Source organism: Castor canadensis, chromosome 10 (assembly GCF_047511655.1).
Source record: "Castor canadensis chromosome 10, mCasCan1.hap1v2, whole genome shotgun sequence".
NCBI classification, from domain to species: domain Eukaryota; kingdom Metazoa; phylum Chordata; class Mammalia; order Rodentia; family Castoridae; genus Castor; species Castor canadensis.
In genome coordinates, this window is record NC_133395.1 from 58,859,754 (window position 1) to 58,882,780 (window position 23,027).

Genomic DNA, 23,027 nt, shown 5'->3' on the forward strand with positions numbered 1-23,027 from the left:
CCCTGCTTGACTGCCAGCAGCCGAGGACTAGGGACCACTTGTTCCTGTTCTCTGGCATAATACTAGCACATCTTACTCTTCAAATATTGCTTTAATGAAGCTAATATATTGTCACTTTTATCTGCCTAGCAACTCAGGAATTAGAAGTAGCTTGAATAATATCCTTTTTTGGGGAGCGGGGGTTACTGTGCTTGTGCGCGGGACCTTGCACTTGCTAGACAGACAAGTGCTCTACCACTTGAGCCATGCCCCCAGTCCTCTGAGCTATATCTTTCCATCATTACTTCTTTATTTCTTGACCTGTTTAGTAGCCAGAATGGCATGGAAACAAATGACCCTAGTTGGAATTAAATCTAATTTCTTATTCATTCAACTACTGTTTGTCTGTTTTGTGACTACCCTTTATACGTGGGGTTGTTTGGCAGGGAGCTTTAGTCTTCCACCTGTGCAAAAGCCTTGAAAGAACAAAGACAGAAGGCAGAGATTTCTAAACAGTCCTTCCAAGCAGGATTTTAATTTAATTTCTTACGGAGTTGGAGATGGAGCCCAGGACCTTATGCATGCTTTGCAAGTAAGCAGTCTACCACTGAGCTACACTCCTAGCTCCAGGATTTAATTTATGAGAAAAATAGATCAGTCTGACCACTACTCATACATTTGATATAATTAGAAAGTTTGAAGTTAACTCTTTTTTTTCTTTAAAATAGACATGGAAGAATGAAGGGTTTTTTGCTCTATATAAAGGGTTTTGGCCAAATTGGTTGAGGCTTGGTCCTTGGAATATCATTGTATCCTTTTCTGTTATAGTAGATCTGGAAAAAAAGATGTAGCCAAGGAGTACTGTTTGTATAAAATATCAAATTATTAATTATAATTTAGAAGTAAGTTCTTATCCTTTTGAGTTCCTTTGATTTTAAGAAATAACTACTTAGTTTCTGTTTTAGGAAATACAAAATCTCTGTGCTATACACCATGGATCTTTGTTTAATGATGGTAATCATTCAAAAATAATTACCCCTCAGTAATCATTGAAAGGTAATGATACTCATAAAAATATCTCGTGGGATTCTGCTCGGTAAGTTTGAGGGTATTTATGATTTCAGAGAGAAATGGGAATTGATTGTATATTTCTCACTGTTCTGGGGAAGGATGTGGTTGGCAGCTGGTCCAAACATACTTCCTGTAGACTGCAAACAGTAATAGGAATTAACTCTTCAAGTGTCTGCCTGGTCTGTATTTTTCCTTCACAAAAAGCAGGAGGCAGGAATGGAGTGAGAGTTCAGTAGATATGAAAGGACAGAACTAAGGAGAAATGTTGGGGTTCACCATCCTCTTATTTCTCTTCATCTGCTCCACCCTCCCAAGGAAGGCTGCCTAGTGGAAGCCCTGAAGGAAGATTTTCCAGGCTTTTCTCTCTTTGTTACACACACACACACACACACACACACACTCTCTCTCTCTCTCTCACACTCACACTCTCTCTCTCTCTCTCTCTCTCTGGACATCATCCCAGAGAAGAGACACACACACACACACTCTCTCTCTCTCTCTCTCTCTGGATATCATCCCAGAGAAGAGACAGACAGACAGACACACACACACACACACACACACACACACTCACACACTCACTATGGACGTCATCGCAGAGGAGGCTGAGGCTAGGGACTTTATAATCTCAGCTGTGATGTCTCTCTGTTGGGGAGGTGGTTTAGGATGGAGTTCCTCATGTTTAACTGTGTATATGCTGTAGCTCTGCCTGTGTATTTGTTAGCAGATGTGCTAGTTGTTAGTCTGTTTTTATATATTAGAGCTGAGAAGATGACATTTTCTGAATTGAAGATTTGTTAGCCTTAACCCATAACTACAGTTCTTTGTGACATATGAGCAGCTGAAGAAACTGGACTTGTGACAAGGCCTCATGAGACATCCCTCTGAAAGTGCAAACTTCTGCACAGTAGAGCTTCCTGTGTTTCTTTCTGCTTTGCACTGTTCGGCTCTTCACAGGTTCTGGGACGAGAGCCACAGATGAAGACAGGGTTAGTTCAGATCACTGTGTGTGTTGGCATCAAATGCTTCATCAGTGTTAATGACCTGTGACACCCAGGCACAAGTCCTTACCACTGAAATGCCCTTCAACATCTGAGATAATATATAAAAATGCTGTTTTCTTCAGGGACAGTAACTCCAGATGCTTCTCAGCTTACAGCTGGAAAAACTCATGAAAACCATCGATGGAGCCTCTAAAAGGGTGTTACTGTGCTTGAATTGCTGGGAGCTTTTGCTTCTTGTCAGCTGAAGACCTTTCACATGTGGAGACCCAGACTTTTGAACCCCAGCTGTAACCAGTGCAAAAAATAGATTCTTGGGGAATTGTACTGCTTTATAACTTCCTATTTTGGCAGGAACTTTCACTTATAATAAGTGATTTAAGCCTTTGAAGACTTGACCTTTGTGAGGAATTGTTACAGTATATTAATACCTGCATTTATGGTGTGATGTGTTGGCTTCAAAGGTTATTAAGGTATATAAGGTATATGTTGGTAGAAGGTGATTTCAAGCCACTTGTCTTCTATCTTCGGTAACATTAGTAATTTGCTGTATGATTTTGCAGCAACGATTATTGTTTCCCAGTCTGTAAAGTGACATCTATTGATGTAGGGATCAAATGAAGAAATAATAGTGTTACTATATGACACACTTACATCATGTTTGCAGCTGTGATCCTTCAGTAAGCAGCCTGTATATGTAGAAGGAAGTCTGTTATCACGGGCTTTTCCCGTAATCATGACTGAAGCCTTTTGTTAAAGACCTTGGTAAAGAAAGAACACTGGGAGCTAGAAGTATGGCTCACATGGTAGCAAATATGAAGATCTTAGTTCAAACCCCAGTACTGAAAAAAAAAAAAAAAAAAAACCACAGAACACTGACTTAATGAAGGTTTTAATACATTTTATTTAGCAAAATGTTACTAGTGAATCAAAGAGTTTGGATTTTTTTCCCTTAGATTTTTATCTTTAACTAGTTTATGCCATATTTGTTAAAATATTTCCTGTCTGGATTTCCCAATTAGATTGGGTGGGGAACACTTGTTTGAAATTTTAAAAACGACTTCTTTCTTTCCTTTTTTTTTTTTTTTTTTTTTATTTGCAGTGCTGAGGATTGAAATCAGGGCCTCAGGCATGCTAGGCAAGGTCTCTACCACTGAGCTACACCCCTTACCCCCAAGTAATTTTTTTTAATACATCTCTTTATCTAGTTTCTGATAAAAGGTATATGTTGTTTCTCCTAATGATGCTATAAATCATTCTCCTTCCTCTTTTTTCAGGATAAAAACTCTTAAGAACCCCAAGACCTTTCCTTTTCTAGGAGGTGGGAATATATTTACGTGGGTCCCCTTACCTCTACTTTTTGATTACTTGCAGTGCTTGGGACAAACACAAGGCTTCACATGTGTGAGGCAAGCATCCTGAGCTACATCCCCAGACCCAGGTGTACATTTTGACACCCATACTAAATACTAACTGGGTGCCAGGACAGGCCACTTCTGCATTATGTATGGGCAAATTCCCAGTTCTTCCAGCCACTAGGGCTCCTACGTGCTTGAGACAGAACAGAAGGAATGCAGGTTTTCCTTGAGGGTCAGACAACTTTATTCCTAGCCATTTATACCTTGTTTTCCTTATTAATGTTTTCTTTGAAAAATATTTCCAAAGACGAACAGAGAGAGGTCATTGGTGGCTCATAGTTGTTAATTGCTTAGACTAAAATACAAGTGCACATCTCCCTGGCGGGCACTAGATGGCAGTAAAGGACTGAGCTCAGGCTGGCCATGCACCTGAGGCTGAACCACAGGTTAGAGATTTTTTTTTTCTTACCAGAACATTCCATTGAAGTCATAGACTTTCTGTAGAGGCTTTCACTTTTGAGTTCTTTGAGTCAAAAAGATTGCTTTTTTTTTTTTATTTTGAACCACTTTTTTAAAATGCAGAAGGCATTATTTTTTAAATAATGCATATAATTTCTGAAATAGAAACAATTCATTTTGAAGAAGCATATAAAAAGTGAATGTTAGACAATATTCTTTTATTATTTTTTTTCAAATTACGTACATGTCAATACCAGCTTAAAAGGAAATTAAAACTTTACTGTAAAACTTCAGAGCATTTGATAGAAATATGATATAGATGTAATAAGTGCCTTATAGATCAGGATCTTAATCTGTTTTTTTTCTAAACTATCTTTTTCTGTTTCCTGAGCGAGTTAATGGAATTGTTAAAATTTTTAACCAAGAACAACTTAAGGAATTGAACAACTTGGTCCCTTGTTTTCAGGGGTATGGCTGTAGTTCTTCCCTCCTTGGATATTGTTCTTATATGGCAAAAGGATTTCTAGTTTTTATGACAAAGTTGTGTTTCTGTTTGTTCACTTACAGGTTTGTGTAATCATTGATGCAAAATGTTGCTTATCCATAATACAAAAATGGCTCCCTTTCTCCATATTTATTCGAGTGCTGTTATATAAAGAGAGTACATTTTTCATAAGCCTTTATATACTTCAAGCTCTTTATTTAACATTGTTGGAATATATGGCATAAACCCCATTTTGTTTATTTAATATATTATTTGTATAGTAATAAATGATTTGTGGTTATTTCAGATAAGTAGAAACATGTAGACAGAGACAAGCTCCAAAATCCAGAAGGTAGGGTAGAAGCAGTGCTTGTGACATGGTTATGGACATTTCTGTTGTGTGGAGAAGTTGTTGGATTCATCTTCCTCATTGCCTGGTATTCATTAGATGAACTGCCCCCCAGCTCAGGAGAGGCCAGTGAATTTGATTCTAAGGCTGGCTTCGCAAGGCAGCCTGGACATTCATACCAGTGTGAAGACGTCAGTGTCCCAACTGTCATATTCCCTCAGTACTTCTGATGCTGGGTGATGCTAGAAGCAGGAGCTGGGATCCTTGGCCAACTGTGGACCAGGCAGGGACAACTGGTTGGCAGAAAACAACCAAACTAAATGTGAACTTGGTTCATTAACGGTTTTACTTAAAAGGAGTCTCTAGCTAGGCGCTGGTGGCTCACACCTATAATCCTAGCTACTTAGGAGGCAGAGATCAGGAGGATCGAAGTTTGAAGCCAGCCGGGGCAAATAGTTCAGGAGACCCTATCTTGAAAAAAGCTTTCACAAAAATAGGGTTGGTGGAGTGACTTGAAGTGCAAGCCCTGAATTCAAGCCCCAGTACTGCAAAAAAAGGGATTCTCTAGGTGCCTGTTTAATGAACAAAGAGATTTGTTTAAAAAAAAAAAAAAAAAAAAAAAACTAGAAGTGGGTAAAAGAGGGAAACATTTGTTTTTTGTAAATTTATTTTTTAGAGCAGTTTTAGGTTCCCAGCAAAATTGAGTGGTAGGTACAGAGATTCCCATATATTCTCTCTTCTCCCATTTTCAACATCTACATTGACACATCATTGTCACCCATCCATAACTTATCACAGGGTTCACTCTAGGTGTTGTACATTACAATATGTATATGTATCCACCATCGTATCATGCAGAACAGTTTCATGCCCTAGAAAGGGGGAGACTTTGTCTTTGTTCTCCTACCTAAAGAGACTGGATGTCATTAACCCTACGTGCTTTGACTATATATGAGAGTCAAAGCTGGCTGCTGGTGTCTCTCAAATGCCTGTAACAGTGGAACTTTCACTTGGATGATGGCACCTGTTAGATAAATTTGGCTTTAGATCCAGGGTATTTATTTTTAAACTGGCAGCTGGAAAAATGTGACAGGATAAATTTTTGGTAGATGATAAGTAGATCCATTCTGTAGCAAAGCAGGGGAATACAAGACAAAGGTGGTATATTAATCTGTTTCTCAAAAGCGTGATGCAAAAATGAAACCAAGAGTAGCAAGAGCAAGAAACTAGAAACAAGTATATCTATTTCACTGTTCACCTGAACTATGATCCATCCATACAGTGGCTTACTGTGTGGTTCATGAGAAGAATGAGTTAGATCTCAGCCACTAAGAGTTCTTTATGGCCAAAGAAATCAAAACCTCTGTCAGCTAGTGTTTGGTTTAGCTGAGATGATTAAAAAAATTTTTTAAAAATTTACCATCCTAATCATTTTAAAGTTCTATGGTATTAAGTAGATTCACATTGTTGTGCAACTCTCACTACCACCCATCTCCAGAACTTTTCTAAGACGATGGTTTTAAGTGGATCTTGGTCCTTATTGCATTTAGCAGTGCACATCCTTTGGCCCTGGTACAGTCCCAAGTTGGAAGATAAGAGCCCAGACTTGCATTTGAATACTTGGAACTTTCCTTGCTTTTTGGAAATTCCTATAATTCCCTGACCTGATCTAGGAAGAGAAACTAGCATATGTCAAGCAAATGGTTGTTATTCAACCAGCCTCTTTCCTGGGCTTCTTATCCTTTCATATGAGGAATAAAGCCAAACACCAACAGCTGTTTGATTGCTTTAGATCTCTCTGAAGTGCTGTTCCAGGTAGTTCTTTTTTTTTTTTTTTGATGATACTGGGTTTTGCTCTCAGGGCCTTGCCTTGCTGAGCAAGTGCTCTACCACTTGAGGCACACTCCAGCCCAAAGCAGTGTTCACTGATTTTCTATTTTTCTTTTCCAAGTATTTCTATATCTATAAATAGGCAAGACCTCACTGAGCGCAATACAGAGTGGTCCTATTTACAGTTGCTTTTGAGACATTGATTGTTGGTGGCTGTGGCCAAGTAACTCAAGGAAAGATTGCCCACCATTGCTCAGCTGTTACTATGCCCATGCAGAGATGAGGGGGAGCTGGAGGTAAGGGCAGATTCTACACTAAGAGCAGCGACAGTGGTGTTAGACCTGGCTCAGTAGTATGTGAGAATAGTTTGTCAAATTGTCAGTTTTGTGAGCTAGTTGTTACAGACATTATTAAAAATTAAGTTATATAAACTTACAGGTAAGGTAATACTTAGAGTTCACCACTTTCTATTTTCCTGGTATGTGTGCTCTTGAAATTATTTCTGTCTATTGTGTCTGTGTGGTAGAAGCACTATCTCATGATGTGTTTGTATATCTTCTTTCCAACTCCATGTTAAGTGGCATCTTGTTGATAGTTTGACATTGGCCATGGTGAGAATATTTACACTGCAGATACCAACAAACACTACAAACCCAGGCTTTGTTTTGTTTTGCTTTGTTTTTGCATGAGGGCTCTTATTAAACATTTACCAGTATACTTGTTCACCAGTTGGTAGGAGGGAAGAATGAGTCATGTAGAATATTGTAGAATATTCTCTAAAGTTAGACACCTAACTCTGATGGAAGCATGCTTATGCAGTTATTATCGTTGTGCGTCCTATGTGGGCCTCTACACTAAAATGGTAAGAAATTTTTTCATTGATTGTGTCCCCCAAGAGGGACCCAGAGAACATTAAAGTGCCAAGGAGAGCCCAGTTTACTTTAAAAACTTTGCAGTGGGTGTCCTCTGCTTGCTGAGGTAATAATGAGAAGTGCTATCATTTAAATGGGCTTCATGATTTCAGAGACCATGTGCTAGTGTTTTATACTGGAGACATCCTGCAGGATGTAGGGCCATAGTGACAGAAGAAATGCTTTGACTTCTAAGAGTCTTTGGTGGTACCTCTCGGAAAGACCTAGATGGTCAACCTACTAAAATATGGTTTGATCTACGAAACTGGAAATTCTCAGGTAAGCAGAAATCTAATTTGGGTCACCCTAATAAACAAGCCACTCAATTTTTAAATCTGAGTAAGTTCACAGACCTGGAGCTCTTTGACATTGCTACAATACACACCAAATATCCTTCCTCAAGCCTTAAGAGATCATACCATGGGGAAGGAACATGCTTAGGATGGTTTCAGGATTTTGAATGCTGACTCTGAACTGATGCCAACCTCTAGGGACAGTATATATTTGTTAGGCCAGGTTACTTTGGTAACAACACCAAAAATGTCAGTGGTATACAATAACAAAAGTTAACCTCTTGTACGTGCTACATCTCCACTGCAGTTTGAAGCTGTTTTCCACTTACCTTCACTCTGGGATCCCCTCTGTCTGGAACATTGCTAGTCTTATGGTACAGGGAAGATACATCATAGCAAAGCATGCATCAGTTCTCAAAGCTTCTGTCCTGAAGTTACCCATGTCACTTCTGTTCACATTTCACTTGCTAAAGCAAGTCACATGGACAAGACGGAATGGGGTTTGGAAAGTATACAGTTCTTCCATAGGACAGGAACTAGAATATTTAGCAGCTAGTTTTTTTTTTGACATTTTAGCAAAGGATTAATTTTAGTATAACAGGATAAAGTAGGAAGGTGGATACTTCTGCTCTCCATGCAGGAAAGACAAATGATTTCTTATCTCTCCATTTAACTTGCTTATTTGGCCTGTGCAAAAGCAAATGGGTCTTAAAAGAATGAGACCTATTTAGAGAGTATAGTAAATTTAATGAGTTGCTACTTCTGTTCCAAATAAATTATCCTGGGCTGGAGGCATGGCTCAAGTGGTAGAGTACCTGCCTAGAAAGTGTGCAAAGACCTGAGTTCAAACCCCACTACTGCCAAAAGAAAAAAAATTCAAATTTATTCGAGTAAATCAACATGCCCCTTGGTATTTGGGAAGCATCCATTCATCTAGAAAATGCTTTCCCCCTCTGTTTGTTAGCAGATACTTCTGGAAACGGTTTGATTTCACAGCAGGGACAGCAGTACACCTCCAGTATTTTAGCTCCTACTCTGTCATAGGAGAGTAGTACTCTGATCAAGGATCTTGGTAATCACAGCGTCCCACAACTTACAGTCAATTACATGAATGACATGGAAAGCATGTGATCTTTATAGAAGTCCAGTGGCCCGAGACTGGTTATCCCCATCAAAGTGAAGCTAAGTTGCTGAATCATGCATGTTCGACACTCAGAAGAAATTACAATACTTGGTGGCTCTCTTTGGAGGGAACACGGCATATTTGAGCATGCTGCCTGATCCATTTATGAAGAGCTTTGTGAGGGTGCTGGTTCTGAGGGGGTCCAGGGCAAGGGAAGAGTTGCAGCAACTCCAGGCTGTTGTGCAAGATAGGTATGCTGTCAGCAAGCCCTGACAATCAGTGCAGACCCCTGACGATGGTATTGGAGCAAACCTGTCCTTTATTGCAAATAACTTTTTCCTTTGAGAAACAGCTTGTCTTGTCACTGGGCCCTGATAGACACTGATCATTTGATCATGTGATCTGTGCTATCCATCATGAAACTGGTTGTTACTGGATCCACCAAGCCATGAAGTTGAGTGTGCACAACAGCACTTTGTCTGCAAACGTTACACAGAGCATCAAACTCAAGCAGTTCCTGAGGCATGAGTGGCTGGCTCATGGCATGCAGTTCTGCTGCATTGCTATCTTCTCCTCAGACCACACCCATGGCAGCATGGCACTTTCCCTATGGCCAGTTGGCAGAGGGAGAAACAACAGGTCAGATCTACAGACGGTCTGAACAATACGTAGGCAGCAGACAGAGAAGGACTCCTGCAGTGTGACAGCCCCAATCAGGAGAGTCTCTGAAAAACAGTTGAAAAAGAAAACCCTCTATGTGTTTGGAACTTCAACAGTACATGTGTGCTTCTAGGAATGGGAGCCTTGAATCCATGATGAAGGACAAGGTGGTTAGTCTCCATTTCCCCCCAGGTCCGTTACATTTATGACCTGCTCTGTGTTTTTGGATGCTGGTTCTATGGATGTGGACTTCACTCAGTTTCCCTTATCTTCTGGCTTCCAGTTAAATTTAGTCAATGGAAATACCAGCAGGAAATTTGAAGATGACATAGAAGAGAAAATTTTTTTCATTGTTTTCCCTGCTTCACTGCTGTGTCCGTCTGTGATCATCGCTCCTGCCAAATGGCCCACAACACACAGCTATAACCTACACTGGACTCTGATAATGCTTCTTAATCTTACCTCTTCAACCCCATAGTGCCAATGGTTTTCTACTGTTGATGCTCCCTAATATTTTTCTCTTCCCTCCCTCCCTCTTTTCTTCCATCCCGTCGTCCTCGCTCCTTTTTTGCAGTGCTAGGGATTGAATGCGGTGCCTCCTGCATACATGCTAGGCAAGTGCTCTACCACTGAGCTTTATCTCAATCTTCACTAGTAGTTTCTTTAACTCTGCCCACATCGCTATAGTTATTTACTTTATTAAAGTCTCTTTATTTGAACCATTCCAGAGAAATTGTTTCTTGATGGTATCCTAGCCAAATACAACCTTCCCATTCTTTCCTCCATGTCACTTCTCTCATTTTCCATCCCCCTTTCTCATGCTGTTTGGGAAAACTCCTCTCTGTCAACTTCCCAGTTTACTAGTTCTCTCTTCAACTATTTACCCACTTAATTACAACAATATCTTTCAGTTTTTAAAAAAAATTTTTTTTTGCAGCTCTGGGGTTTGAACTCAGGGCCTCACACTTTCTAGGTATATACTCTTACCATTTGAGCCATTCCACCAACCCTGTCTTTCAGTTTTAAGGGCTTTAAAAATCTAGATTTTTGGACTTGGGGTTTAACTTAGTGGTAGAGTGCTTGCCTAACATGCATGAGGCTCTGGGTTCCAGCCCCAGCACTGTGTATTTTTTTAAAAATATTTTTTAGCTTATGTATAAGGTATATTATTTTCATTTATAATCCTGTGAAATGTTGCTTGGCTATGTCTGGTAGCCTCTTTTCCCTAGTTGGTTTACTCTTTCCATTTTACATGTATATGACAGCCATGCTTCTATTCCCCCCACCACCAAAATTATTTTTTAACAAGGGTAAGTACAAAGGGGGCGGGGTAGGTGGAAGAGTGTAAGTCTAAGATACATTGTAAACATATATACAAATATCACAATGTATCTCCCTGTACACATATATGCTGATAATGCTTTTTAGTTTTGCCTTTTTAAATTTTTATTTTTTTTATTGTATGTGGGGTACATTATGACATTTACAAAAGTTCTTATAATATATCATAGTTGAATTCACCCCCTCCATCATTCTCCTTTATCTCCCCTCCCCCCATTCCTGGAATAGTTTCACCAGGTCTCATTTTTCCATTTATATACGTAATAGTTCCACCACATCCACTCTCCTACACCCTTTCCTTATATCCTCCCCCTGTGCTAATAGGTTTTTTTTTTTTTAAAGAGTAAGTACAGGAGTCCACAGGAGTGTGTATTATGGGAGGCTGGACCTCCCTGAGAAGTTTATTAAAGCTGAGAACCAAGTAATCTCTAGCCATCTGTAGCTGTATTCTAATTGCTGGACCCCAGGCCCAAGCCTAGCTTCACAACTTCCTCTTTCACCCTTGGAAAAGAGCAACATCTCTGGTTGTTGCCTGCATCTTGCTGGGGGTCACTGTAGAGCTGTCTTCAGTGTTTTCAGGCGTTTCCCCTCCACTGTTGACATGCTACACTGGGGCCTGGGACTTCACTTTCTATCACCATATTTAGGAGGTGAGAGATACATTTTCTCTGTTCTCAGAGCTTTCATGAACCGCCCTATGCCCCCAGCCAGACAAGTGCTTCTCAAAAGCTTTTGCAGCAAGTCCAAGTGAGAAACTGCTCTGTTCCGTTCTGATGACTTCCATTCTTCCCTAAGCCATCTGGCTCCAGACATAGGACAAGGTGGATGACATATATTTCCAGTATTTGTTTTACATCTGACTGGCTGATTTTAAAGCTTAAAGGTAGTCAACTGGACATGGTTGGTTGGTGACATTTCTCCCTTGAGGTGGTGAATGCTTTCGAGTTCTCTCTCCCTCCCTCTTTACCCCTCCCTCCCTCCCTTTTTCTCTCCCTCCCTTTTTCTCTCCCTCCCTCTCTTTCTCTCTCTCTCTCTCTCTGTGTAAAACATTCCCACAGCATCCTTCATGTCCATATCTGATCTGCCATTCTTTGCCAAACCATCCTCTGTGTCTGCTTCTCAGTAAAAGACACATGCATATGTCACTACCAGTCACTCTGTCCATTTTTACATTCAAGGTCAAGTCTTGTGTCTTTATCTTCATAATGTCTTTTCATTCTTCCTCTTTGTGTCCACTTGACACTCTTGAGGTCAGGTCATTTAGATGACTGACACAGTTTTCACTCTGTTTTCCCACCTCCAGCCAGTCTCTTGTCAATGCATGTGTCACTCTGGGACTTTTCTGCAGAGTCAATGTGGCAATGTCCTCACTGTCCTCAGCACAGAGGCCAAACTCCTTAGCATGACATCCAGGCTGTGTCAACCAACCCCATATTGCTGTAATTAAAAACCTGAGACAATTAACTGAGAAAAGTTTTCCTTAGTTCATAGTGCTGAGATTCCAATGAAAGATAGGGTGGTTCCATTGCTTTGGGCTTCTGCTGAGGGTCTCAGACAGCAATGTCAGGGAGTACATGACAGAGCAGACCATCTACATCAAGACCTAGGAAGCAGGAAAAAGCCTGAAGGCCTGGGGTCCCACAACCTCCTTTCAAGGCCATGCCCTCAGTGACCTAAGGACCTTCTACAAGGCCCTACCTCTGAAAGGTCCCACCATCTCCTAATAGCACCTCCTGGGACATGCCTTTAGCATGGGTTTTCATAATCTTGTCCCTAATCATCTTTGGCATCACCTCCTATCTATCCTTCCAACTTTTCCACTTCCAACTCCACACTTCAGCTTTGATGGCAAATTGCTGACTTCCTACCAATGTTCCACACTCTTCCTTCTTGACCTTAGCACACATTATTCTGTCTAGCTTGAGCAGGTTTCTCCTCTGTCCTATTGCCATTTAGATCTGAATTCAAAATCTATTGTTTACTGCAGCCCAAACACTGCTTAGAAATCCTTTACTTTGGGAAACCTACCTCCATTCTCCTAGAATGGATTAGATACTTCCTGTAATACCATCCTGTGCTTACTCACTGGCACCACTTTGTGTATGTGTGTGTGTGTGCACGTGTGCTCTCACATGGTGCTAGGGATTGAACTGAATTCGGGGCCTAGAGCTTGCAGACACTCTACCACTTCAGCCACACCCCGAGCCCTTTTATTTTCAGTTTGTTTTTCAGGTAGAGTCTATTGCTAAGTTTTCCCAGACTGACCTTCAACCTTGATCCCCCATCTCTGCCTTCTGAGGAGCTGGGATTATAGGCATATGCCACCATATCCCACACTAGTATCACATTTATGTTGAATTTCCCATCCAGCATTTGTCTGCCTGCTTTACCAGGCTATCAGCTCCTTGAAGGAAGGAAATGTTCTTACTTAATATTGAATACTCAGGGGCTGGTGAAGTGGCTCAAGTGGTAAGAGTGCCTGCCTAGCAAGTATGAAGCCCTGAGTTCAAACCCCAATGCTGCCAAAAAAAAAAAAAAATATATATATATATATATATATGGATAACATTGAATACTCAGGCCAGCACACAACTTGACACAGAGTAGGTATAAGATAAATATATTTGATAAGTGGAAAAGCGAATGAATGAGAAATTGGTATGTTATGTGAATGCTGTATCACACACGTACACACACACACAACAGACACAGGAATAATTATGATATGACTTAGTATATACATATTTAAAAATATGGAAAAAAGCTGGGAGGGATAATTGAGTTACATTATATGTACATATGCATATCATAGTATTTAAAATGTACACTTTGATTAGTTTTGGTATTTGTGTACCCTAGTAAGACCATTTCCGTCACTTCTAAAAGTTTCCTCTTGTCCCCAGGCAATTCACACTGTAGTAGAAGCAGAATCCATACACTGCTTTGTTCCTTTTGCATTGCTGGGCATTGAACCCAGTGTCTTGCCTTTCTTCTTTCCTCTTAATGGTGCAAAGTATAGGATCTGTGGTAGATTAAAAATGCTGCAAGTTCTTTGCTGCTTTTATCATTGGGAGGTGGGTCAATTTCTTTCCTCTCGAATCTGATGTATGGTGACTTGACTCCCAATTCATGCTGGGGTCAGTGGAGGAGGCAGAGAGACAGAGAGAGGCTCAGAGGCCATGCGAAGATGTAGAGAGTGTGGCAAATCCCCAGCTGTCCAGCCTGTAGCCACTGGAGTCATTCCAGCTGTGACTGTGGACATTGTGGGAGGAGACAGGTCTTTCCCAAGGTGCCCTATGGAGATTCCTGTTGCACAAAATCATGAATGATCATAGTAAATAATGGTCATTTTAGGACATGATTTTTTGTCTTCATCTTTTAACATATAATAACAGGAACAAAACCAGTCACCAATTGATAAAAATTGTGTCAATTTTTCTCCATTACAAACCATCTTGTATGTATGCTTGTTTTTTTTTAACATGTGCAAGAATTTCTCTAGGATAAATTCTCAGCTGGATCAAAGGACTTTCCCCTTTTTCCCACTTTCCCAGTCTGTTTCTCTAGCTTGTGTTTTGGTAGATATTGGTAAATCTCCCTCTTGAAAGAGTGTATCATCAGCACCCACCAAAAAAAGTGAAGTTTCCCCTGCACCCTTCCAAAAGTCTTCCACAATTCACTTCATCTCCTGCATTTCATTTGCTTGTCTCTAAATGGAAGATAATAACCTTGACCCTGCCTACTCACAGGGCTCTGATGGAGCCATTTAAAGTGGCCTGAGGGGCATTGGCTCAAGTGGTAGAGCCCTTGCCTAGAAAGGCAAGGCAAGCTTCTAGGTTGAATCTGATTCAGTCCTGTTTCTCCTCCTCCTCCCCCAAATGAGATGAAGACCCTTTTGTTATTGTTTTTCTTTTTCTTCTTTGTTTTTTTTTGATATGGGGACTTTAATAATTTTGTCATTTTCTTTCTTTTTCAGTACTCGGCTTGAATGCAGGCCTTTGCACATGCTAGGCAGGTGCTCTGCCATTTTAGTCATGCCCCTAGCTCCCCCACCTTTTCCTGCCTTTTTTTTTTTTTTTTTTTGGTGAGACTAGGTTTTGAACTCGGCTTCATGCTTGCAAAGCATGTGTGGAGAGAGTCCCCATTTTCTCTCTCTCATACACATACACACAAGATGAATACTTTGTATTTATACAACGCAATGAGTGTTATGTCAGTTTGGATACTTTTATGGGACCGACTTCCAATACTTAAGTAAACATACTGTAAGATTTGTAGGAAATTAAAACTTGTGTAGTGCTTCAAGGGATAAGCGAACACCTGAAACGGGAAGAAATTTGACTTGTGATACAGAGTATAGAAGTGGATCCATTACAGGAAATTTGTAATTTTTGAGGGTGGGAGGACTAGACAATGTTTTTTCATTCAGAAAAGGGCTGGAAGTGTGGCTCAGCAGGGAGCATTTGCCTAGCACGCTAGAGGCCCTGGATTCCGTCCCAAGCACACATATACACACAAGTCCAGAGAAGAGACTAGAAACTGAAACAGAAGGATTCAGTGTGTTGTATACCAGACTTTCCACTACATTCTGATCAACACTGTATTGTTTAATGTGAATACCTCTATGCTAGTGCTCTACAAAATAAAGACACCTGTAAAACTTGCTGTTACTCTGTTTCATTGTCTCCCCCCTCCTCCTCTACAGAGCCAGCTGGTGACTTCTGGCTCCTCCAGGCCCTGCTGCCCTCTGCTGGTTCCCTCAGTTCCTCAGGTCAATGACAGACCAGGCGTTGTGCTATGCATCTGTCTTCCTGTCTTCTCAACTGACCTCACAGGAGCTGATTAAACCTCCATCCAGCCCATCCAGCCTTGGCCAAAATCTTTTCCTGAGTTTGGGAGTTTAAATGTCCCCCCAAAAGGCTGTTTGGAAGGCTTCTTTCCCATAGAGGCAGTATTTGGAGGTGTTATGTTTGGATCTCACATGTGATCCAAAGGCCATGTGCTGAAGGCCTGTGGTACTATTGGGAGGTACCACCACACCTGTCTAACATACTTCTTTTTTCTTTTGTGGTACTGGGGTTTGAATTCAGGGCCTCACACTTGCTAGGCAGGCGCTCTACCACTTGAGCCACTCCACCAGCCCTAACATACTTAAGTGCAAAAGTCATTAAAAAAGAAGAAAATTGTAAATAATCTTAACCATCTGTTGATGCTTTGGGAGTGTTTCCTTTGATCAGTAGGACAATATTTCATTTGTCTTAATTATATCACAACCATTTTTTCTCCAAACAGATCGATGTTTTCTGTAACATGAGATTTTTAACTTTTCATTTTGAGGTAATTTTACTTATTTTTGGTGGTACTGGGGCTTGATAGGCAGGTGCTCTACTACTTGAGACACTCCTCCTACCCTTCAAGATAATTTTAGACTTCAGAAAAGTTGTAAAAGTACTTAAAAGTTACCTAAAGTATACACCTTATTTTGTTTTATACTTTTATGCTATATTTTCACCACAATGTTATTTTTCTAACCCAGAATCCAATCCAGGGTTTCACATTGTATTGGGATGTTATATCTCCCTTGTCTCTCCAAAATGGAACAGTTCTTCAGTCCTTTCTTGTTTTTTATTACCTTGATGACTTTGAAGAAAACTTGTCAGTGTTTTTGTACTACGGATGTCCTTCCGTTTGAGTTTAGTTGATGTTTTCTCATGACTAGAATGAGGTTTGCATTTTTGGTAAGAACACTAGGTGTATCATGCTGTCAATCCATCATGTCAGGATCCAAACTATGGAATTAGCCTAAGTGTCCATCAACTGATGAATAGATAAAAAAATTACACAATACAGTATTATTCAGCCATAAAGAAGAATGAAATTATGTCCTTTGCAGGAAAATAGGTGGAACTGGAAAGCATCATGTTAAGTGAAATAGGCCAGATTGAGAAAAACAAGTATTGCTTGCTTTCTCTCAAGTGCAGAATCTAGACCTAAACAAAAAATGAACCACACAAATGTAAAACAGGGAGGATTATTTGGGGGTGGGAGCCAACAGGAGGGAAAGGTGAGAAGAAAAGAGTGAAGGAGGGGTGAATATGGTTGATGTATTTTGTACCCATGTATGCAGATAAAATAATGAGTTGCGTTAGAAATTGTTCAATAAAGGGGAGTATGAAAGAACAATAGAGGGGGTGAATTTGATCAAAGTACATTATATGCACATATGGGAAATACAACAATGAAATCCTTTGTATAATTAATATACACTTAACAAAAAAATTTTGTGGGGAGATTATTTGGGCCTATGAAAATTTGTCTCTCCTTGAACTTTCACCCACTCATTTTAGTACCCATCTTTCCATCTTGCCCACTACAATTATTAACTGTGGTTTCCTAATGATTTTCTGTTTCCCTAATTTTTTCTACATTTATTGTTTGGAATTCTTCTGTAAGGTATAAGGTTGTCCCTTCTCTCTTTATTCTATTATTCATTTATGTCAGCATGGACTCAAGGGTATTTATTATATTGGTTGTGATCAAATACTACCATTTGGTTTCTCAGACCTATAATATGATTTAAATGGCAGAATAACATTTAATTACATGTCTGTACCACGAATTATGGATCCAGTTCCTCGATGTTGAATTATTAGGTTGTTTCCAGTTATCCAATACTATTAATGGTGTCTGATACCTTAATTTTTGGGGTGCTTCTATAAATTTTCGAACAGGGAAATTACTGGATGTTGGGGATTATTTTTTTCTTTTCAGTACTGGGGTTTGAACTCGGAGCCTACACCTTGAGCCACTCCACCAGCCCTTTTTTGTGTTAGGTATTTTCGAGATAGGGTCTCGCAGAATTAATTGCCCGGGGCTGGCTTCGAACCGCGATCCTCTTGATGTTTGCCTCCTGAGTAGCTAGGATTACAGACGTGAGCCACCAGCGCCAGGCAGTTGAAAAGTATTTGCTCTCGGTTTTGATCTAAGCGGCGGAAACTCAACGTGGAGCTCACACACTGCACCCCGACTGGCGGGCTGTGAGTAGAGGCAGTAGATCAGGAAGTTCAAGCAGGCGCCTGCCGGCTGGGTGAGCTAGCTCCGTTGTCAACAATCTGAACCACACGTAACAATAAAGTTGTTGTTGAGGAAGAGACTTCCGGTAGGGGCATTCCTATTTCCGTCAGCGCGGGTCTCGGTCACCTTCTTCTACATTTCAACCGGAAATACTTGTTCTCCATGAAAAGCCACGTCTGTCCTGGCCTCTGTCCCGCCCCCGCACTGGAAGAGCTTCCGGGGTCAGGGCATTCCGGCCCGCCCCGGCGACGCTGGAAGCTCTGGTTCTCCCGGAACTGGCCCCAATCTCTCTGTTTGGGTCCGTTCTGCCCGGCTGCTGCTGAGGGCTGCGGGGAGGCGGTGGCGATGGCGGAGGCGGCGTTGCTGCTGCCGGAGGCGGCGGCTGAGCGGGACGCTCGGGAAAAGCTGGCTCTTTGGGATGGGAGACCCGACACCATTGCGCCGCTGACGGACAGGCAGACTGAGTCTGTGCTAGAGCTGAAGGCGGCGGCGGAAAACCTGCCGGTGCCGACCGAGGTGAGGTGATGGGCGAAGCGGGCTGCGGAGAGGGGTCCGGGAGCGACCTCGGCCTTGCCGTCCTCCGCACAAGGTCTCGGTCACTCCTCCCGGGCCACGGTGGCAGATCCGGTGGGAGGGGCTCGCATGGCCCCTGCTGTCAGCCTCGCTCTGCCGGCGGCGGGACTCTGCTACTGCCCGGCGAGGCACTCAGCCCTCCACCAGCGGCGTGGGACGTTTGGCCTGGAGCCGCCTTGGGGCCTCTTGCACCGGGTAATGCTCGGGTCAGCCGAGGCGTAGTCCTGCTGCCCACCATCTGCCAGGAGGGGCACCTAACCCGAGGTGCTCTGCTGCAGGGCACGGTCCGGTTGGTGCCCCTTTGCCACCTTCAGGGACAGTCTAGCTTCCTTTTTCCCTGAGAGGACGCGGGGAGACCACACCTTGGTCCTGCGTGACAGTTTCATTCATCACACATTCAGCATGGACTCTCCATGATCAAGTGTAGGTTATAGGAGATAGGATTTATTTTACCCATAACAAAACAGTAACAATGAGTTAGTACATTATTAAATAATGCTAGTTCTCCGTTTTAGTGTCCACGTTTTTAGCTACCTACCATTGGGATATTGTGCATGATAATGCTGTGTGATTCAGTTCAATTAGTTATAGCAAAAAGTACGTTTTATGAGTTGTCAGATGTTTAACAGACTTTTTTCTAGTTTTGAGGACCAGGTTTAGGAGGATTATTTTCTAAACAATGATCGTTACTTTTGATGTTGGAAATAATTCTTTTTATACGATTTGGAATTTATGTGTAAATGCAGATTGAGTTTAGAATCTTCACCTTTGTCAAACTTCAGAGGTTTGATTTCAAAGTTTTCTTCAGGTTTCCTGTTGCCATTAAAATAGGTGTTGTTGGGCTGGCCCAGTGGCTCAAGTGGTAGAGTGTTGCCTAGCAAGTGTGTGGGAGTTCAAAGCCCAAGTATTGCAAAAATAAATAAATAAATAAAATATGTTTAAAAATAGGTGTTCTACATCTTGGGGTTTCTCTGTCCACTTCCAGGATGTTGTGCAGAAGTGGATATGAAGTAAATGAGGAAGCAAGTGAAAGTTTCTTTGAGGAGGCTATCAAGGTCTTTTTTTTTTTTTAATGGTGCTGAGGAGCCATCCCAGGGCCAGGTGCACATTAGGCAAACACCCTACCACTGAGCTACATCCCAGCCTAGAATTTTGCTCTATACTTTTTCCAGTTTGCTTATAATTGAGTTGGCCTATTACTGAGGCAGGGTGTCTGGACTTTTACAGCACCAGGGGAGGTGGGCATGTTCTATAAGAAAATTTGTTTTTATTGTTCTTGGTTATAAACTGCGTAAGTTATTATTCTCATTGAGCATAGACACAGTTTGGAGTGAAGTAAATGGAATTTTGTCACTTTCACCCCATTATGCATGAAAATTACATGTATGCAGTCATTTAACACATATTTCATGCCTACTTTGAGCTAGGAATTAGGGATAGAAGGATAGATGGGAAAGAAGAGATCCTTAGCTTCACTGAGCTGACATAGTTGAGAGGATCATGAGCACGTAATGAAAAGAATGAGGAGGTAAGTTCACACAGGAGCCACGATGCAACAAAAATAAAATAGGATGATGTGACTGAAAGGGATGAAGTGTGCCTTTTCAGGGGAGGCCTAAAAGGCGAGGGGAGGCCTTTCTAAGAAATTGACAGTTTAAGGTGAGAACTGATGATGGAGAAGAAGCCAATCTTTGAAAGGCTAAACAAATAACATTCTAGCTGGAGGAAAAAGCATTGCAAGGTCATGTGTGGGAACATGCTTTAACAAGTTCAAATCTTCAGTGAGGGGCTTCTAGTACATGTTGCCCTGGTATTGGATTCCTGTGAGAAGGAAATAGCTGTTATTTACTGACCCTGGAATCTTTGAGGAAATCATTTTCATTGCTCTTTAGCTATCTGTGCCCTTATTTCCTTTTAGTAAAGTATTGTATGTCTGATGGGAATATTTTGGAATTTTCTATCCTTGATACCACTCTTAACATTGATATCGAAAAAAGAATACCTCAATTTTCATTTGGTCCAACCAGAATATTTCCAAAGACATTCTGTAGTGTTTCACAGTTTTCATGAGATAAATTACTTCATGAACAGTTGGAACTGGGCAGGTTAGAAGAACAGCAGGAGGGCAGCTATAACTCTCAGTAAATATCATAAAGCTATTAACTCTCCATAGAAGATAGCTTTCTCACTTGTAAAGAACTAGTTCTTATCTTGAAAAGTTTTCCTGTTTTTTTTTTTTTTGAAGGAGTTATACTTTCTCTTGCATTAAATAAAAGAATGTGCAGGAGACTGGTTTCTTGTATTCAGAGCAATTTCTTTCTCAGCAGCAAGGACCCTCAGGGCTTCACGCTTGATGTGTAGACAGTCTACCACTTGACACGTGCCTCCAGTCCCCCCTTCTTCCTTTTCAAGTTCTTCATTCTACCCTCAAATTCCATAGAAAGATTTCTCAATTACAAACATTGGTTTTGCCTCAGAGAAGAATTGGAAGGGGATGGAAACTTACTTTTCACTTAAATATTCTATACTCTTGGACTTTCAAAATAATGAACCCAATTATAGCTTAATGATAAAGAATTATAAATTTAAAGAGTAAGTTATATTTTTCCTTATTCTCTATTGAAGAGACAGTTGAAAATGCTGCATCCTAAAATGAAAAAATCAAGGTGTGTATAGTCTACAGTTATTTAAGTTAAAAAAGTATACTTTTTTTTTTTTGTAAAGGAAAGTTACATAAGAAACTAGTGGTAATACTAGCCTGTCTCTGAAGGTGGAACTGGATAGCTGGGACCCATTTTTCCAGGGGATGGAGACTTTTTACTGAATACCCTTTGAATTTTGTGCTATAAGAATTTACTACCTATCAAATAAATACATTTAAAAGGACTACTCAATATGTATAATATGGTCAGCATTGTCCTATAGTTGAAGGTCCTATAGGTCTTATTTATTTTGACATCTTTTTACAAATGCATTGTATTAGGGTGTGACTATTCTGAAATATGCTCTTATTTAAAGTTTTGAAATTTTTATTGTTAAATGAAACATTTTGGTGGTTGTAACAATTATTTGTGTAGATACGAATATAGTATTTTATTTAAGAAAATAAGCTTTACATTTTTTTGTGTAGTAAAAAAATAAAAAGGATTGATCTGTTATATTACAGATAATTCTGGAACAAGAACAGCTTTATTTTTTATCTGGAATTTGTTATTTATTATGAGGTAGCACCAGAGTCGTATAGCATAAGTCCTTATTAACTCTTATAGAATATGATTATTGTATCATTTTTTTAAATTGAAAAAAGTAGAAACAATTGTAGATTGATATGAGTTGTAAAAACATTATAAAGAGATTACTCAACTTTCCTCAGTAACATTTTACAGAATTATAGTATCTGGTATCACAACTGAGATTTTGATTTGTAACATAGATTGTATACCTTTTTAAAGGCGATTTAGAATATTTCTTCTCAAAAGAGATTGGATTAAAGATGGATATGGTTCTAGGTAGTATTGGATGAAGTTTGCTAGGTCCTCTGTGCCTTCAGAATTTTTATTGATTATCCCAGGTTTGTGATATACTACTTTAATTAGTCATAGTGCCACCTCATGTACAGTATTAGAACCTTACAATAGTATTCGTCCCATTTTTCCTTTTCCTCTCTTGTGCTGCTGTTGTCAGGCATTTTACTTTTACATGTATCATAACACATAGTATATTGCTCTTACTTCTGACATTTCTTTTTGACTGATTAAAAAACTGTCATTTATTTTCATTTTAACCATTCCCAGAGCTGCTCTCCTCCCCCTCCTCCTCCCCCTCCTCCTCCCCCTCCTCCTCCCCCTCCTCCTCCCCCTCCTTCTCCTCTCCCTCCTTCTCCTCCCCCTCTTCCCTCCTCCTCCTCTTCCTCCTCCTCCTCCTTCTCTTTCTTCTTCTTTTCTTTCTTTTTTTTTTTTTTTTTTTTAAAAGATCCAGGTTTTAATCTGTGGTATACTGCTATCTGCCTGAAGAACTTCCTTCAACATTTCTTATTTCTTATGGTATAGGTCTGCTGTAATAAACTTTCTCAGCTTTTGCTTACTTAACCTTCTCTTATTTCTCCGTTTTTTTCTTTAAAAAAAAAAGATATTCTTATTAGGTAGAGAATTTTGGGTTGACTTTTTTTTTGACACTTGAAAGATGTCACTGTTGTCTTCTAGCTTGCATAATTTCTGATGAGTAGTCTGCTGTTCCTTTTTTTTTGTGTGTGTGTTTCTGGAGTTTGAACTCAGGGCCTTAGGCTTGCTAGGCAGGCACTCTACCACTTAAGCCATGCCCATGCCCCAGTCCTGTCTGTTGTTCTAAGTTTTGTACCTCTTTTCTTTTTTTTTTGCAATACTGGGGTTTGAACTCAGGGCCATCACCTTGAGCTACTTTACCAGTCCCTTTTTGTGACAGGTTTTTTTGAGATAGGGTCTCACAAACTGTTTGTCCTGGCTGGCTTTGAACCATGATCCTCCTGATCTTTTGCTCCTGAGT

General features: G+C 40.5%; 2 protein-coding genes across 6 annotated transcripts in view; both read left to right on the forward strand.

Annotated features, from left to right (window-relative positions):
- The window catches only part of Slc25a30 (solute carrier family 25 member 30), a 33,704-nt gene extending 30,508 nt beyond the window's left edge, over nucleotides 1-3,196 (forward strand). For 3 of the 4 annotated variants that reach the window (XM_074043358.1, XM_020151860.2, XM_074043359.1), the window contains 2 exons: nucleotides 708-788; nucleotides 1,871-3,196. In XM_074043358.1, the coding sequence (XP_073899459.1) occupies nucleotides 708-788; nucleotides 1,871-1,912 (123 nt within the window). In that variant the 3' untranslated portion in view covers nucleotides 1,913-3,196. The remainder of the gene's footprint in view (nucleotides 1-707; nucleotides 789-1,870) is intronic. The other variant, XR_012436223.1, reaches the window with a different exon arrangement.
- A 14,951-nt stretch (nucleotides 3,197-18,147) lies between these two features.
- The window catches only part of Cog3 (component of oligomeric golgi complex 3), a 58,174-nt gene continuing 53,294 nt past the window's right edge, over nucleotides 18,148-23,027 (forward strand). For both annotated transcript variants that reach the window (XR_012436224.1, XM_020151892.2), the window contains exon 1: nucleotides 18,148-18,449. Coding sequence is in view for 1 of the 2 variants with exons in the window: in XM_020151892.2 (XP_020007481.2) it covers nucleotides 18,279-18,449 (171 nt within the window). In the remaining variant the exon portion in view is untranslated. The remainder of the gene's footprint in view (nucleotides 18,450-23,027) is intronic.